Here is a 16,382-nt window from a genome sequence, read left to right as displayed (position 1 = left end):
ACAAGGACTGAGTTGCTTTCTTGTTGTAATCAGGTGCTCTCCAGTAAGGATCAAGACAATAGCCTGGAAAAATCAACATGTCTTTTGCGGGAGAGCAAAGGCTAGAAGGAAGCCCGAGAGGGAGAAGGACCAGTTAGGTGCTTAGCAGAGCTGGCTGTGGAGGAGGAGGAGGAGGTCCATAGACCTTGCACTCGATCGTCTGCCTTCTTTAGTTGCTAATGCCGTGGCCCGAAGAGCCAAGTCACACACAGCTCAGCAAAGAGAGCCTTGGAAATGAAAATCCAAGGGCGAAGCTAAACTCAAAAGTCTAAGCATTTTCCCCCCTCATCTTAGCTTTGCCACTGGTGGGAAGGACACAGAAATAGAGACGAAGAAAGAACAGAGTAACAAAAAGAGGGGGGAAAATGGAGATCAGAACCAAAAGAAGGATAAACAAAGAAAGGAACAGACAAATAAAGTGCAGTGGAGGGAAGGGAGAGACAGAAGGAAAGGAGGAGAGAGTCTTACAGTCTCAGAAATATAGTGTGGTGACTACAAGGGCTGGCTGGACTGATCAGTGCTCTGCTTCTGGCTAGCCTACGAGCTACGTCTCCTTTGCTCTCCTTTCCTCTCTGGGCCCACGGATCGTGGCCACTGTCCTGGACATGGTGCTGCAGAGTGCCCTTCCCCCACTGTTCTCGCAGGCAAGGAGCTTCTGAGAGAGATGACACGAATGAATGTCACCAGCTCATAAAAGAGTCTAGTCTTAACTCCGGGGGCTGTGAGAGCTTCAGATGAGGCAATCTGAAGGTGAGTGCTGCTCTCAGCTGACTTCCTTGATTTCCAGTCTTTGGAGACAGCCAAAACTTTGAAAGTATCAATGGTGACTCGATTTCGTTCTCACCAGCCTGAAGTACCTAAATTTCACTTGAGAACCCAAATTTTACTAAATGTCTCATTCCAAGATGACACAGGACTTTGAGGAGCTATACCCTCCTTGTTAGTACTGGTACACCAGTGGCAGAACTGAAAGGTCATCAAGGAGCTTTGAGGTGGGGCAGAAGCTCAGCTTTGGCTCACAGCAGTCTGACTTCAAGCATACAATTCATATATTTTAGCCTCAATTGTCTGATATGTAAAGTAAGGTAAATAACTCCTGTCTATGTTGGGTTGTGGAAAGGACCAAAAGAGATCATACAGGTGATACGTTTAGAACAGAGCCTGGTTGAGGGAAAGACATGCAAAAGTTGCAATGACTATGCTTATTATTAACACCACAGACAGAAAGTACACAGAGCCTACCCTAGTATGCATCAAGCCTAAAGCTGAGAGATGACACGGTCACCAAAGGGGCAGAGTTCACTCCTTGACAATGTGTCTCTATAGGCCTAAATAACTCCTGATCCACAGAAAAGGGGTTTTGGGTAAATGGAGAGAAGGGCATCAGGATGGAAAGGCTCTTTCTTGGTTTTCACAATTTTGTTATGTTCCTTTGTTTTCAATCAGACCCAGTGCGTTTGTCCATATGAACTATGGCACTTTTCTCAAAGGACTCTCAAATACGCAAGTAGCAAGCAGCAGGAAAGGTCTTGATCTCAAGACCAGACAGTATCTGTGAGCTAATTTGATTCCAGAGGTAAAGTATCATGATTATCATTAATTAGCAAGAATCACATTGGCTCTACCCAATCACATTCTTTAAAATTTTTATTCTATTCTCAATCTAAACCCATTTGGAGGCCAAAGCAAAAGCAGGTTGGTTCAAAACGTTCTTTTTAGGTAGGAAAACTACCCCAACCTGCTAGCTAAAGGGTTAGGAGATTGTCAGGCCGATGCCTGAAGGGATGGGCAGATCTTATCCCACAGAGTGAATCACATAGGGGACTTCCTGACATTTTCAGCATCAAAATCAAATGAACTCACTCACCTTGGTGGAACAAGTTGGGAAAAGAGTAAGGAGTTTTCAGGAAGGAGTTAGAAACACCTTTATAAGTGGATAAATTAGATTACATCTTTGCCAGTTCAAGGCTAGTCCTGAGCTAGGTTAAGAGTGGAAGTGGAATAAAATAGTTTTTGGTGACTCCCAAAAAATCCTTAACCATTAAAGGAAAAAAAAAACAACCCAAAAAACAGTATAAAATCATCAGCTGGATCAAAGCTGAAGCAGGTAGGGACCTTGCTTTGTCCCACAGTGACTTGGAGTTAGAAGTCAGTGGCAAAGCCAGAGAGAGTTCTAGGGCAAATGAGAAAACCCAGCAAACCTCAGCACCATGTCTCTCTGGGGCTCAGAAAGGGGCAATTCAGCTCAACAAGTGTAACTGGTCCTCAACATTAAGCCAACTCAGTCTAGCTCAATATAGATTTTTCCAAACGAAGAGTTTGAGTTTTTTCTGTCCCACAAGCATCCTTCCCCCCTCCCAGTTTCTCTTATTGCAATCGCTCTCTATAAGTCCACCCTTTTTCATTTTTCACCTGGTTATCATCTCGGTCCATACTGGCGTCATCTCTCTTGAGAATGAACCTCTGTTGAAATTCTGCGTTCTTCTCATCCTTTATATGTTCTGAAAACCTCTGTTCAGGACTGGCATTGGGACAAAAATGCAGAAGAAAAGGAGGAAAAAGAACCTTTTGTTAAGAGAGTAAGCCTCCTAGGTATAGACAACTAATACTCAATATTCGTGGCTTTCTGGAGTTGGGCATACAAAAAGTTACATAAAGGTTTTAATGGACCTATAGGCTGTTCTTTTATGCACCTATAATTTGTCTTGTTCCAAGGTTATCCTTGTCCTATTAGTGAAGGTAAACAAAGGCTAATGCCAATCTTTACAACTATCTGTCCCCTAGGCCTTGAATGGAGGAGCTGCTGTGCGTGAGGGACTTGACTGCGTGAGGGACTTGACGGCACAGCTCTCCACAACACCCACTCCCCAGAAGAGAGCGCTGGCTCCCACAGGACCCTCACCCACCCAGTCCCTTACATTCTTGTGTTACTGGTTTTGTTGATGATGACAGCTTTCCCAGTTTGATCAACATTGTGGTCCATCCCAAAGTAGGCAGCTACCCGGTGTAATAGCATCCGGTGATAGGAGGTCATCTGGGGAAACTTCTTGAACTGGTTACTGAAGGAACCCCAGGGGAAAAGAAAATGAAGTAAGGGCAAATCTCAGCTGTAACAGCCCTTTGGACTTTTTCTTATGGGCGTCTAAAAGAGGAATGTCTTAGGTGAAAGAAATAAACCCGCAAACAAAGTCTATTCATTACAAGGAAGATAGATATTTACTCCACGAGAGTCAGAAAGACGTCCTCAACTTCTTTATCTACAGTATTGCCAAGCCCTCTGACCCACTATTCTCATTAGGAGGGCTCTTTTTTTTCTTCTTTTCATCATTTTATTTATAGCTCTTATAACAATCCATACATCAATTGTATCAAGCACATTTGTACATATGTTGCCATCATCATTTCCAAGACATTTTCTTGCTACTTGAGCCTTGGTATCAGCTCCTAGGAGGGCTCTTTAAGCTGTACGTCCCCCACCCAAACAATGCTTTAAGGAAAAGGGAGAATTAAGCATCAAGACACCTGGAGCAGTTGAAAGCAGAGTGTTAAAAAGAGGAAACTTTTCCAACTCAAATCTGTACAACTAACTGAAAACCTCATTGTATTTTTCACTCACATTATTTTTAGTCCTACTGTGATTTCTTTCCCCCAACTCTTTTTAGTTCTCAATGAGTGATTACCTCAAAACTCAGACTTTAAGAAAAAAATTGATGGGCAGATGTCCTAAAATTGTACCTACATTTCCTTCCAGTGTCTGCTCCCACCACTAAATGTGTGTTCCACACAAGTAACTTACTTGTTGTCATTAATAAAGTCCAGAATCTCCTGTTCTAATTTTAGCAGCATCATTCTGTCCCTGTTTAAAAAAAAAAAAAAAGACGTAAACCAAAGAAAAGGCCAGGGTTTAACAGACCTTGGGAGCAAGGGTTGAAGGTAACCCAACTTGTTCATGACAGAAAACAAAGGGAGGGTACAGCTGAATGCCAAGTGCAGACTTTAATGCAAAGGTGACTCGGTCTCACTAGCCTACGCTACTATTGGCTACAATAGCTCAAGCTGACCTTCTGCAATGCCTTCTGAATGTGCTGTGCATCTTGCTTTCCATCAGAAATCTAATTCTGTTTGGCAACCCTTCTCATCTGGTTCATTCTTATATATCTGGTTACCTACAGGAATCTTTTTTTTAAAAATCATTTTATTAGGGGCTCATACAACTCTTATCACAATCCATACATACATCAATTGTGTAAAGCGCATTTGTACATGCATTGCCCTCATCATTCTCAAAACATTTCCTCTCCACTTAAGCCCTCGGCATTAGGTCCTCATTTTTCCCCTCCCTCCCCACTCCTCCCTCTCTCATGAGCCCTTGATAATTTATAAATTATTATTTTGTTATATCTTGCCCTATCTGACGTCTCCCTTCATCCACATTTCTGTCTCCCTTCACCTACATTTCTGTCCCAAGGAGGACCTACAGAAATCTTAAGCAATTACAACTGAGCTTACATGCCAGTGTTCCCCAAAGTGAGTGATACCGCCCCCTAGGAGGCAATGGAATGATTGGGGGTGGGGGTGGAGAGGGTGGGGGTGCAAACATTTTTAATTGCCAGGGGGTGCTAAGTAATTTTTTGGTTGTTTGATTTTCTGAAAAGGGAACAGTCGGACAAGTAAGTTTGGGGGCCTGTGTTATATACAAACCATTATTTTTCTTCTGCATTTAATTTTTGTCACAGTGCACTGACAAGCCTTTACATTTTTCTTTGTCCCTGTTTTCTTCTTTGATCACATTTTCCTCAACTCCCCAGAAAGCATAAATCTCAATCTGAGGGTATTCTGAATTCTTCCCAGAATATAAAAGCACACAGGAGAGAGAGGAAGGTAAGGGTCAGGCGGCTAGAATCTAATAATAGGAGAAGTCTGGGAAGCTGCTTGGTCTCTTAGGTATCCTTCTGGCTCTGGCCCCACCCACCTTCCACCAAATCATGTCATTACCTTGGGTTCTTTTTCAGTGTATTTACAAGAAATTCATGTAAGTCTATTCCAGTGGAGTCCGTATACTCTTGGCTGGAGTCTAGAACCACCACAACAAAAGAAATATAAAATAAATGAAACTGCCTTGCACACCTGCCTATAAACAGAAGTCTACAAGGGATCAGGAGACAGGACGATAGAAAAATGAAATTAACCTTCAGGGGTCGTAGCACTAAAAACTAGAATGATTTGATCTGCCAGCCCCACCAAAATCCCCTACAAGCATGACAGAATGAGGACTCTGGGTCATATTGTTGCATCAGTGCCACACTAAAAAGCCACCTTCTCATTAATAATACGTATTTACAGAATGCCTTGGTCCAAACAAAATAGATTTTATTTTAGCAAACAAAAATAAATTCCAGGTAAGGGCAGTCAGGGCTGGGTTTTCCAGCATCTCACCGAACGAGCTCACTCTAACATGCTGATCATTTATGGGTGACTCATTTCACTTGGTGGATGATTCGCTTCAGTATTTAATGTCAGGATTGTCTTTTTGCTGCCAACTATCATTTTTATGGGCTATGTCTTTTTCCTTCGAGCCCAAGAATTTAAACCCAAAGAAAACCTAATAAATAGAGACAAATATAATGATTCCAGCCATCCCCAAACCAAAATGTATATGGTATCTGGAGGACCTGCTACCAGTGATTATCCATGTCCTAGTTTATTCCAGAAACACAAATAAAATCAGATCAGACTGCAATGTACTCCAATGAGCAGATCAATGCAGATAAAGTACTTCTCTGCTCGGGTCTTGTGAGCCCCTAGCACAGGGTATTAGAGAAGCACTAAAAGTAAGCAAGTGAGGTACCGCCCAGGCAACACTGCAGTCAGCTGCTGGGCCAGTGAAGAGCAGTGGGTGCTAGGAGAGAGGAGAGAGGGGATAAGTTCTCACCTCTGGACAGCATCTTCCTTGGGATCTTTTCTTTATTTTTGTCCTTGTCTTCCTTTTCAGAGACATCCTTTGTAGACTTTTCCTCCTCTTTGTCAGAGGGGCAACTGATATGCAACTGAATTATATCCTTGGGCAAAGAGAAAGATGCATTTAAACCAAGGGAGGAAAGGGGACTTGAATTGTCTCGAAGCTCCCTTGGAGTCTCAAAGAGGGTAAATCTTGGGGTGGCAACTTCCTCTTAGAAACGTATTACGTTAATGAGATTTTTTTGCTGGTGCTTTCATTCTATCAAAAGGTAAAGGCTAGTTATGCCTTTCCTGTTAGCAATCGTGTCTACTTTGTGAAAAGCTCACTGTGACACTGCCCGGTTGGACTAATTGTCAGATGGAAAGAGGAAGAGTGTATGGGAAAAAAAGACTCAGACCTCGGATGGAAGCCTGGTCAGCATCATCCTGGGAGGTCTAGGTGTGAAGACCTCATTGATCTCCCGCATATCCTTTACTGGAATAGCTTTGTTTTGAAGCTCCTTCTGTCCTGATTCCCCAGCTTGATAGTGGAGGTTGTTCTGCTGGTTGTTATGCTACGTTTTACCAAACAACTGCCAAGCTCAAAACAACAAAAAAGCACCAAGTCCTGTGAAGGACCTACCTGGGTCTCCAGTGGCCCATCAGTAAATGGGGCGGAGGACTCCTCACACACTGCCAGGCTGCGCACCAACTTCAGCTTGGAATTAGACTAGGAAAACCAAATACACATAAATATTCTCTTGGTGGGCGCTCAGAAAGCTTTTGGCTAAATGAAAAGCATCCTATTTGGCTCTGCTGCTATTTGCATTAAATAGCATTTCCCCCTTCCCCCAAATAGATCCTACTATCAGTTCCTGATTCACTTGAAAAATGATGGGCTTGCTTGCAACAGTAGGTATGTCAAACAAAAATGGCTATTTTGGAGAGAGAACTGGAAAATTACCTCATTCAATCCTCTTTCTTTCTAGCTCAAATTTCTTTCTTTTTATAAAAAGTTTTAATCATTTTATTGGGGGCTCTTACAGCTCTTATAACAATCCATACATCAACTGTATCAAGTACATTTGTACATATGTCGCCATCATCATTTCTAAGACATTTTCTTTCTACTTGAGCCTTTGGTATCAGCTCCTCTCTCCCCACCACCTTGAGAACCCTTGATAATTTACAAATTACTTTTATTTTCATATTTTATACCATCCACTGTCTCCCTTCACCCTCATTTCTGTTGTTCGTCCCCCTGGGGGGCGGGGGTTGTATGTTGATCATTTTGGTCAGTTCCCCATTCTCCCCACGTCTCCCTCCACCTTCCCCCTACCCTCATGGTATCATTACTCTCAATATTGGTCCTGAGGGGTTTATCTGTCCTGGATTCTGTGCATCGAGAGCTCTTTTCTGTACCAGTGTACATGCTCTGGTTTAGACGGATTTGTAAGGTAGAACTGGGGTCATAATAGTGGCAGGGGAGGAGGCATTAAAGAACTAGAGCAGCAGTTCTCCACCTATGGGTCGAGACCCCTCTGGGAGTCGAACAACCATTTCACAGGGGTCACCGAATTCATAACAGTAGCAAAATCAGTTATGAAGTAGCAATGAAAATAATTTTATGGTTGGGGGGGTCACCACAATATGAGGAACTGTATTAAAGGGTCACAGCATTAAGAAGGTTGAGAACCACTGAACTAGAAGAATGTTGTGTGTTTTGTTGGTGCTATACTGCACCTGGCTGGCTTGTCCTTTCCTTGTGACCCTTCTGTGAGGGGACGTCCAATTGGTCTACAGATGGGCTTTGAGTCTCCATTTCGACCCCCGTCGTTCACATCAAAATGGTTGTTTGAGTCTTTTGACGCCTGATGCCTAATACCTGATCCCATCAACACCTCGTGATCACATGGGTTGGTGTGCTTCTTCCACATGGGCTCTGTTGCTTTCCTGCTAGATGGCTGCTTGTTTCCCTTCAAGCCTTTAAGACCCTAGATGCTTTATCCTGTAATAGCAGTCTAGCCCAAATTTCAGACTCAGAAGTTTACTGTGACTACACAGCAGTATGACATTGCAGAAAAAAACAGTGGATCTGAGAGCCAGAAGGCCCAACTTCAACTCCTAATTTTGTCGGTAGGAGCTATAAGACTCACAGCCTCAGCCTCATCTTTCTCCCATGGAACACCTTGTGGGTTTGAACCGTCAATCTTTTGGTTAGTAGCCAAATATGTACTGCACTATGGCATCAGGGCTCATTCCTTGGTATATATTAGACAATAAGTGTTAAATAATGCCAAACCCGAAGTGGTAAGGGTATGGAAAGAAGTGTCTAAAAAAAGAATAAAAAAAGACAAATGTGTACTGCTGATTTAATGCTATAAAAAGCTAATCCATTTGGATTACTTCAGTTGGTTACAGAATCTGCTTCCCCACCCCCACTCTTCAAAAAGGATCTGAAATCTACTGTACCAATCACTGCTCTGATACAACCAAAACACAAAGTCACTGCCACTGAGTCATTTCTGATTCATACTGACCCTAGAGGACAGGGTAGAAGTGCCCCTATGGGTTTCCGAGACTGTAGCTCTTCACGGGAGTAGAAAGCCCAGCCTTTCTCTCTTGGAGCGGCTGGTGGTTTCGAATTGCTGGCCTTGTGGTTGGCAGCCCAGTATGTAACCACTACGCCACACATCTATGAACATTTATTGAGAGTTCCTACAATACGGTCAAGGTTTATAATTAAGATGAAAAGTACAAGACATGGTATGTGCATGCCAGGTAATGCAGGATAGTGAAAAGAATATGCAATTTGAAGACCTGACTTCAAGGCTAGTTCTGCCACTTGCTACAGACTCTCCTGAGTCAAGTTACTCAATCTCTCTATGTCCAGGTTTCCTCATCTGTAAAATGAAGATAGTAACTATTTTATTTAGCCCCAAAAGTCTCGGAGGAATCCAAGTAGCAGAAAGTGGCACCCTTTGGGTTTACCCTTCAATATTATGCCCATCACTGTGGATTAGGCCATGCAGGGCAGGGCAGAGCCCATTTCTCAGGCTGCCTGGTCTTCTTCAAACCCAGGCCACATTCCAGCTCAGTCACTAGACGTTGACATTATTTTTCGGGTGGAAGGGGGTTGGCACCCATAATTATTACTTCTGGTGACAATGCTCCTCCTTGCAAGAAAAGTTTGATATTTTACCGTTCGCTAGCTAATTAAAAAGCTATCACACACCAACACATATAGTCTTTCCTGATAATTCTCCTTAAAATAACCTGTGCTTATTACTAATTTTATCATACGATGATTCAAAACAAAACCCTCCTCCTTGCCCTAACCTAAAAAGTAAAAACATCAAAAAATGCCTGTATTTTTAGGCTATCCAAAAATGTTGGGTCATTTCTACTAATGGAGCAAGATTTATCTTAAAGAAAAACTTACATGACTAACACCTCTCTTCCCCCCTTCCCCCCTGCACCCCGCCCCCCCAAGACCCTACAAAAACAAAAAGGACGTGGGCAGCCATCCTCCTAAAGAAGTCTGAGGCGAGCAGAACAACTGGCTGCACAGTAGAACAAAGACCAGTGCTCCCGGCTCTGCTCAGAGGCCCCAGGTGGGTGTCCTTTCAAGCATCAGTATTAGACTGTGCCTGAACTCACGATACTGGAGAAAATAAAACCAGATGAATAGGACATATGTGTGTATACATGTGCAAAAATTATTATGAATGACCCAAGTAAAGAAAGCAGAAGGGGTCTCACCTTGGCTCGTTTCCTGGCGTGACCATGGTTGGATGTCCGCCTCTGTCAGAACAGGATTAGAACATAAGCAGGGGAAATGTCAACTTAAATGACAAGCAATACATCTTACCAAAAATATCCCCGGTGAAAGCCATTACAGTAGGCAAGCCAGGAGAACCAGTGTTACTTTCTCTGTGTAATGCACTTCTAGCATCTGTGACACAGAAGGGACTATATATATAGTCCACATAAGGCCAAATCACAACTCAACAGGGCACTCAACAATAGGCTGGCCCATTTCACAAGCTGAGAAAAATTACTTTTGGACAAACCATGGTTTCCTCTCCTGATGAGGATGCTTCTGTAAAAGAGGGCACTTTCCCCAGATTTGAACACAAGACTATCTAACCCTACAGACAGTACCTTCTGAGCCGCAGTCATAACTTATACTAGCATCTTTATAGGACAGCATGAAATTCAGACTTGAGATGCCCGAAGATACCCCCTATGGCTGCAGGAAAACAATGAAGACTCTTCTTCCTAATGGTCCCCTTTCTGAATAAGGGCTCTCCCAGGTCTAAGCTCCTGGTGGTGGTTCTTATAGCCTACCTGGGTCAGGGGTATAAGATGGGGTGGGTTAAGAGGAAAGACAAAAATAAGACATCCAGAGCAAATGGGAGAAAGAATGTGCAAAGCACAAAATGGAAACTAAGGAAGTTAGATTGAGGACTTAAGGTGGCATGATAGAAGAAATCACTAATTAATTGATAAAGTTTCCAAATAGCTGTGAAGTAAAAATTCAGGCTTTGGGGAAAAGGGGATGGCTTATATGTGGGATAATGATGCATGCAGCAGTTATGAGATGTTTGGAATGAAACTCAAAGAACTGAGGCAGGAGCATGGGGGAGAAGAAACCAGACAGAGGCAGAGTAGCAGCAAGGATGGGGCAGGAAGGGGATTCTCTTCCCCTTCTCTTCTTTACTAGTTATGCCGGAGAACCAGGAGAGCAGACATGTCTTTATCAGTGGCAAGATCTGTTGCAGCAACAGAAAGAGCAGCAGTTCTAGAATTTGAAGCAGTATTTGCCACTATCCATTTCAAATTACAAACCTTTAAGAGGTATAATATAATTAAAAATAGCCCTTTCACATCAGACCCCAGCACTCCTAAAGTGGCAACCATTATTAACTTTTCTTGATATTTCCACAGATCTTTTATGCACATAGAAGCTCATAAGCACATGCATGCACACAGTTGTTGTTTTTAACAAGTAGAAGTATGCTGTACACGTTGCATTGGACTATGCTTAACTCCCCCTCCCCCCACAAGGATATAATTCTATAGAAAACACCATGTTTTTCTTGTTATGTGGCTATACCATAACTTCTTTTACCAGTCTTTTAAATTGTACCATTCAGGAGGCTTATATTCTCTTGCTACTTTAAATGAACTTTGAATATGTCTACAAATACCGTATATCTGCTGAATAAAATTCTAGAAGCGTCCATTTTCATTTGTATAGAGCAGTGGTTCTCAGCCTGTGGGTTGCGACCCCTTTGGGGGGGTTGAACCACCTTTTCACAATTCCTAACAGTAGCAAAATTACAGTTATGAAGTAGCAATGAAAATAATTTTATGATGGGGGGGTCACCACAACATGAGGAATTCTCTTAAAGGGTCGCAGCATTAGGAAGGTTGAGAACCACTGGTATAGAGTATCATCAAATTGTCTTTCAAAGAGGTTGTACCACTTTCACCCCTGCCAACAACCTATGACTTTGCTTACTTCTCAGAATGGATAGTTTTTATCTATCAGAAAATCAAACATATATCGAAAGCCTAACATGTGACAGGCACCATGCTAGCTACTGGGAAATACAAAGATAAAAGGCACAAACCTTGTCAAAAAGAAACTCATAATCCTGTTGAAGAAGACAGACAAACAGACAATTACAACATGGTACAAAACATGCATTCCAGAGGTTCACAGGAATTGCTCCAAGAGCACACAGCAGATAGCAAAGCATCAAACTCAGTCCTAGTAATACGGAAATTCATACATCCACTAATAGTGTTTGCTATGTGCAAGCCACTTTGTTTCGTCTTGGGAATACAATGGGAAGCCCACAGTAACCTAATTCTGGGTCTGAAAGAGCTTGTAGCTCTGTGAAGGAGTAAGATTTAAATGAAGGATATGAGTATAGACCTGGAATGAGAGGAATAAGGTTGCCAAGGAAGACTTCCTAGAGAAAGACACATCTGAATTGAGTTTTAAGGATAAATATGTATGAAACAGATATTAGAGGTAGGGTGAGGGTGGCTTGACAGGCAAGGGAATAGGTTACAGCCTGTCATGCTGAGAAATCTAGGATTCAGCCTAAGGCAGCGTCTGAAGGGAACTACCATTATTGAGACGGCACACCTAAGTTCACTATGTGTTCAGTGGGGGCTTGCTTTGCTATCCTAAAAGAAATCTCAGAACCTGTCTTTTGCATCACTCTTCTGCAGAAACGGAGATTTGAGTTTCAATCACTGACCCAGGTATGCATTTCACACAGTCCAAAGTTCTCTTACCCCATACCTTCCAGCTCCCGTTCATCAGTTAGTTTTTGAGGAGATGTCTGGGGTATGTAGGAGAGGTAAGAAAAAGAATAGACTTTTTATAGGCATTCAAAGGAAACGAGCGGTTGGGAAATAGTGGAAGGCAGAGCTTCCTAAGGCCCTGGTCCACAGGAGGAAGGATTAAGACCAAAGACTTTGCAAAAGGCTCATAAGCTCCAGCAGATGGCAGCAGCAGCTCTCCACCTACTTGAACAGCAGGCGCAGGAGTCAAATCAGAGAGCAGGCAGCCCACCCTAAGCCCCAGCTTCCACACCTTTTTGTACCAGGGGGCTTCAAAAAGTTCATGGAAAAAAAGAAAGAACAGATAATGGAATTTTCCCATAGACTTTTGGAAACATCCTAGGATGTACAGGCTCAAACACTTAAATCAGTGAGCACCTAAACTCTACGGTCAATGAGTAGATTCGGACTTACAGTGATATTGCATAAAGAAAGTCTCCAAGGCTGTGAATCTTTACAGGAGCAGACATCTTTCTGCCTTGGTGTGGCTAGTGGGTTTGAACCACAGGCCTGTCATTCAATGCTTACCCACTAACGTCACCACCAGGGTTCCTTGCGTGTATCCAGAACCAACCAAACCAAACCCGCTGCCACTGAGTCCATTCTGACTTAGTGACCGTACGGAACAGAACAGAACAGAACTGTGCCTTTAGGGTCCCAAGGCGTAAATCCTGACTAGCAGAAAGCTTCATCTTTTTTCCGTGGAGCAGCTGGTGGGTTTGAACAACTGACCTTGAGGTTAGGAGCCCAACTTGTAATCTCATATGCTACTAGAGCTCTCATTTATAAAACCTATAGATGTCCTTTTTTTTAAAACCCTGCCTGTCTTTAAGAAGTACATAGAACAGAAGTTCAGAACAGATTTTATAGAGTCTTTTAAGAATAAAACTTGGAACCAAAAGTCCATTTGATTATCTTTCACGTAATATGACAACACATGATCAAAATCTAACATTTATTTGTGCTGAGGACTGAAAATTCATTATTAGTATCAGTACAGAGGTATAGTTAGCCTAGAGGTATAGTTAGAACAGTAGCAGACAGTCTTGTCTCCAAAGCTCTGGAAAGATGAATGGAGAATGATAACCACTAACTCATATGTGAAAAGATAATGGAAAGAAAAGCAGCCAGGACAGAGAGCCAGAGGAAAGACAGCAGAAAAATAGAAAACAAAGTATTTTGGAGAGCTGTCTAATTTCCGCTTTCATCTTTCAAGATAAGATCTAGGTGAACTGGCACATCTAGAGAAATCATGCTTCAAGTTTCTAAACCTTTCAAAACGTTGTTGTTCCTGCTTTTTAAATGACTAATTAGCTAGAATAATTATCTCCCAAGATTATAAAAAGGGCCAATCAGACCCCTGAGCATGAAGAAAAGGATGCATTCAATTTGGGTTTGGGTTTGGGTAAAACAGGAAATCAGAATGACCACAGGGCTACAAACAGTTGGTTAGTGGTGGCTAAAGACGCCGGGCTGGCTGGGCACCCACGGGAAACCCTGGGAGAAACTTGGCTTGCCATCTACTGCCACCATTTTGGTATAGCAATATGAATTTAGATGGAAAGTGACAAGTTAAAGAGACTATTTCTGACCTAGAAAATGCTGTTTTAACACTGCCAAGACATGAACATAACACTGTAAAGCCAGGAAGCTCCAGTTTCAAGAGTTAAAAGTATGAGCCATTTTGTTAAATATGCTTGTATATAATTTATTATTATTTTGATATCCTGAAAATAACAAAGTATAGGAAATACAGCCAACAATCAGTGGAGCCAGACCCCAGTAAATTAGAAATTTTACTTTGTCCTCTTTGGACTTCAATGAAGTCAATAAGGGGAAATGTTTCTCGAAAGCTGAAGCTGGAGTTTATAGCGAGAATCAAGATTGTCGCTATAAGTAATTGGCTTTCTATGGATTTCCAGTGCCACCCTATCATACTTCCATTCAAGGATAAGCAATGTGCACACATGTGATGCACTTCTAATCCTCACCTGTGTTTCCTGGCGCAAGCTGGTCTCTTCACCATCTCTCTCAATGTCTTCCTTACTTGGAGCCTTTGATATAAACTTGCTTTTGTTTACAGATTCTTCCACCAGTTTTTTTTCCGATTCTTTCATTATTTCCAGGGTCTCCTGAGTAGTGTTGCTGTTAGACATCTTCAGTAGGATACAGCAGCCTCTATGGACTCCTAAAAGAAAAGAACAAATACATTCAATTGTACTGGAATTTCACTTGTGATATTTTCTTCAGCAGCCTCCTTTATTTCAGAAAAGAGCACACTGACCAATGTTAAACCTGGAGTTTCTCTTTTCTTAAAAGCTTTATTGAGGTAGAAATTGACCAAATAAACCTCATATATTTAAAATGTACCATTTGATAAGGAAGTAATATCACAATGAAGGTAGTGGGCATCTCCATCAGGCCAGGGTTTCCTCAGGCCTTCAGTTAGCCCTCCCTGCCCTTGCCACCACCTTAGCCAACCACGGATCTGCTCTGTATCCCTACAGGTTGGTCTGTTATTTTCTAGAATTTTATATAATTGGAATCACATGCTGTCTGACTTCTTTTAGTCAGTATAATTACTTTGAGGTCCACCAGGAATCAGTTCTAAAGCAATTCAGCACAAGTCCTCTTGGAACAAACTTGGAAATTTATTCTCCTTTGTTTCATAGAGAAATTGTCCACGTTTTCAGCTCAAATCATTCCTTGGAGTTAAACTCACTACAGTCTCTCCAGAAAGAAGAAAAACATATTACATAGCATTGGAAAGGAACATTCTCCTTTTCCAAGAATTTCCTCAACTACCACAAATACCACATTGCTATTATGAATTCAATTTTGCCTCCTCTCTTCAATAAGTGTTGGCATTCTAGCCCTATACTGGCAATTTTATTTGGAGATAGAGTTTTCTTCATTATATGAATTTGATCATTCCAAAGAAGGATAGGCTATCAATCTAACCACTCTGGAATAAGACAGAGAGAATTGTACATACAGGATGGGGGATTGAAGGGAGAGGGCACATGGATAGCAGGTGCCACCTGAGGACTGCCTACAAAGCCAAGGAACCAAGGAATGCCTGAGACTACATAAAGGAAGGAACCGGCATGGCTGAGACTCTGATGGTGGACTCAAGAGGCTCCCCAACTGGGCTACCTACCCACTTCTGTTATAGCAGCACTAGGAAACGGAGACAGGTGCCAACTTCAAACTGCTCCTCCATGACAAACAACAAAATCAGACGATGCTTATACAATCTTAAAAGAAAATCGTCCCTTTTTCTTCAACAAACTGAAAGGTATAATGAGAATTTTGCATCCTCTGTCATTCAGAAAGACTGGTTCTCTCCCTGGAGGACTAGGGAGACTTCACTTTGCTGTTAACCATTTGGGTTCAGTCAATCAATCGACTACCTCCCGGTAATACAGAACATATACAGTTGGGGCTGGCTGGCTCTCTATCACTTACTGTTGATACCACCCCAAGAAGCAAACACTGTCTTCAAACACATACTCAGAAACAGAAATTGATACTCTATATTCAGGATTCACGTCCACAAGCAACTGTTGAGAGTCAAACAAACATACTTGGCTCCAAAACAGTTTGTGGAGGTTTCTCCTTACATGGCTACTGACTGTACTTTAATTCTGAATCTTCTTGTCCCCTCTTAAAAGACAGAGGCTTACAGAGACGCCAGGGCGGGTGATCCCTTCAGAACCAGTGCTGAGAGTGGCGATACTGAGTGGGTAGGGGTGGAAAGGGGGAACCGATTACAAGGATCTACATCTAACCTCCTCCCTGGGGGACGGACAGCAGAAAAGTAGGTGAAGGGAGACATTGGACAGCGTAAGATATGACAAAATAATAATTTATAAATTATCTAGGGTTCATGAGGCAGGGGGGAGCAGAGAGGGAGGGGAAAAATGAGGAGCCGATGCCAGGGGCTTAAGTGGAGAGGAAATGTTTTGAGAATGATGAGGGCAATGAATGTACAAATGTGCTTTACACAATGGATGGATGTATGGATTGTGATAGGAATTGTA

General features: G+C 42.3%; 1 protein-coding gene across 14 annotated transcripts in view; it reads right to left on the bottom strand.

Moving 5' to 3' along the window:
• R3HDM2 (R3H domain containing 2) overlaps positions 1 to 16,382 on the bottom strand; it is a 113,951-nt gene that overhangs the window by 30,719 nt on the left and 66,850 nt on the right. For 8 of the 14 annotated variants that reach the window (XM_030886176.2, XM_030886185.2, XM_045293340.1 and 5 more), the window contains exons 2-9: positions 14,331 to 14,527; positions 9,739 to 9,780; positions 6,620 to 6,706; positions 5,972 to 6,098; positions 5,035 to 5,113; positions 3,836 to 3,895; positions 2,958 to 3,098; positions 2,452 to 2,560 (exon numbers count right to left, since the gene is read on the bottom strand). In XM_030886176.2, the coding sequence (XP_030742036.1) occupies positions 2,452 to 2,560; positions 2,958 to 3,098; positions 3,836 to 3,895; positions 5,035 to 5,113; positions 5,972 to 6,098; positions 6,620 to 6,706; positions 9,739 to 9,780; positions 14,331 to 14,495 (810 nt within the window). In that variant the 5' untranslated portion in view covers positions 14,496 to 14,527. Of the gene's footprint in view, positions 1 to 2,451; positions 2,561 to 2,957; positions 3,099 to 3,835; positions 3,896 to 5,034; positions 5,114 to 5,971; positions 6,099 to 6,619; positions 6,707 to 9,738; positions 9,781 to 11,615; positions 11,640 to 14,330; positions 14,528 to 16,382 lie in introns of those variants that run through there. The other 6 variants (XM_045293399.1, XM_045293355.1, XM_030886177.2 and 3 more) reach the window with 2 other exon arrangements.

Source organism: Echinops telfairi, unplaced genomic scaffold, assembly GCF_000313985.2.
Source record: "Echinops telfairi isolate 266 unplaced genomic scaffold, ASM31398v2 ScPeMD7_2;HRSCAF=8, whole genome shotgun sequence".
NCBI lineage: Eukaryota > Metazoa > Chordata > Mammalia > Afrosoricida > Tenrecidae > Echinops > Echinops telfairi.
This window is presented reverse-complemented; position numbering and strand designations above follow the sequence as displayed.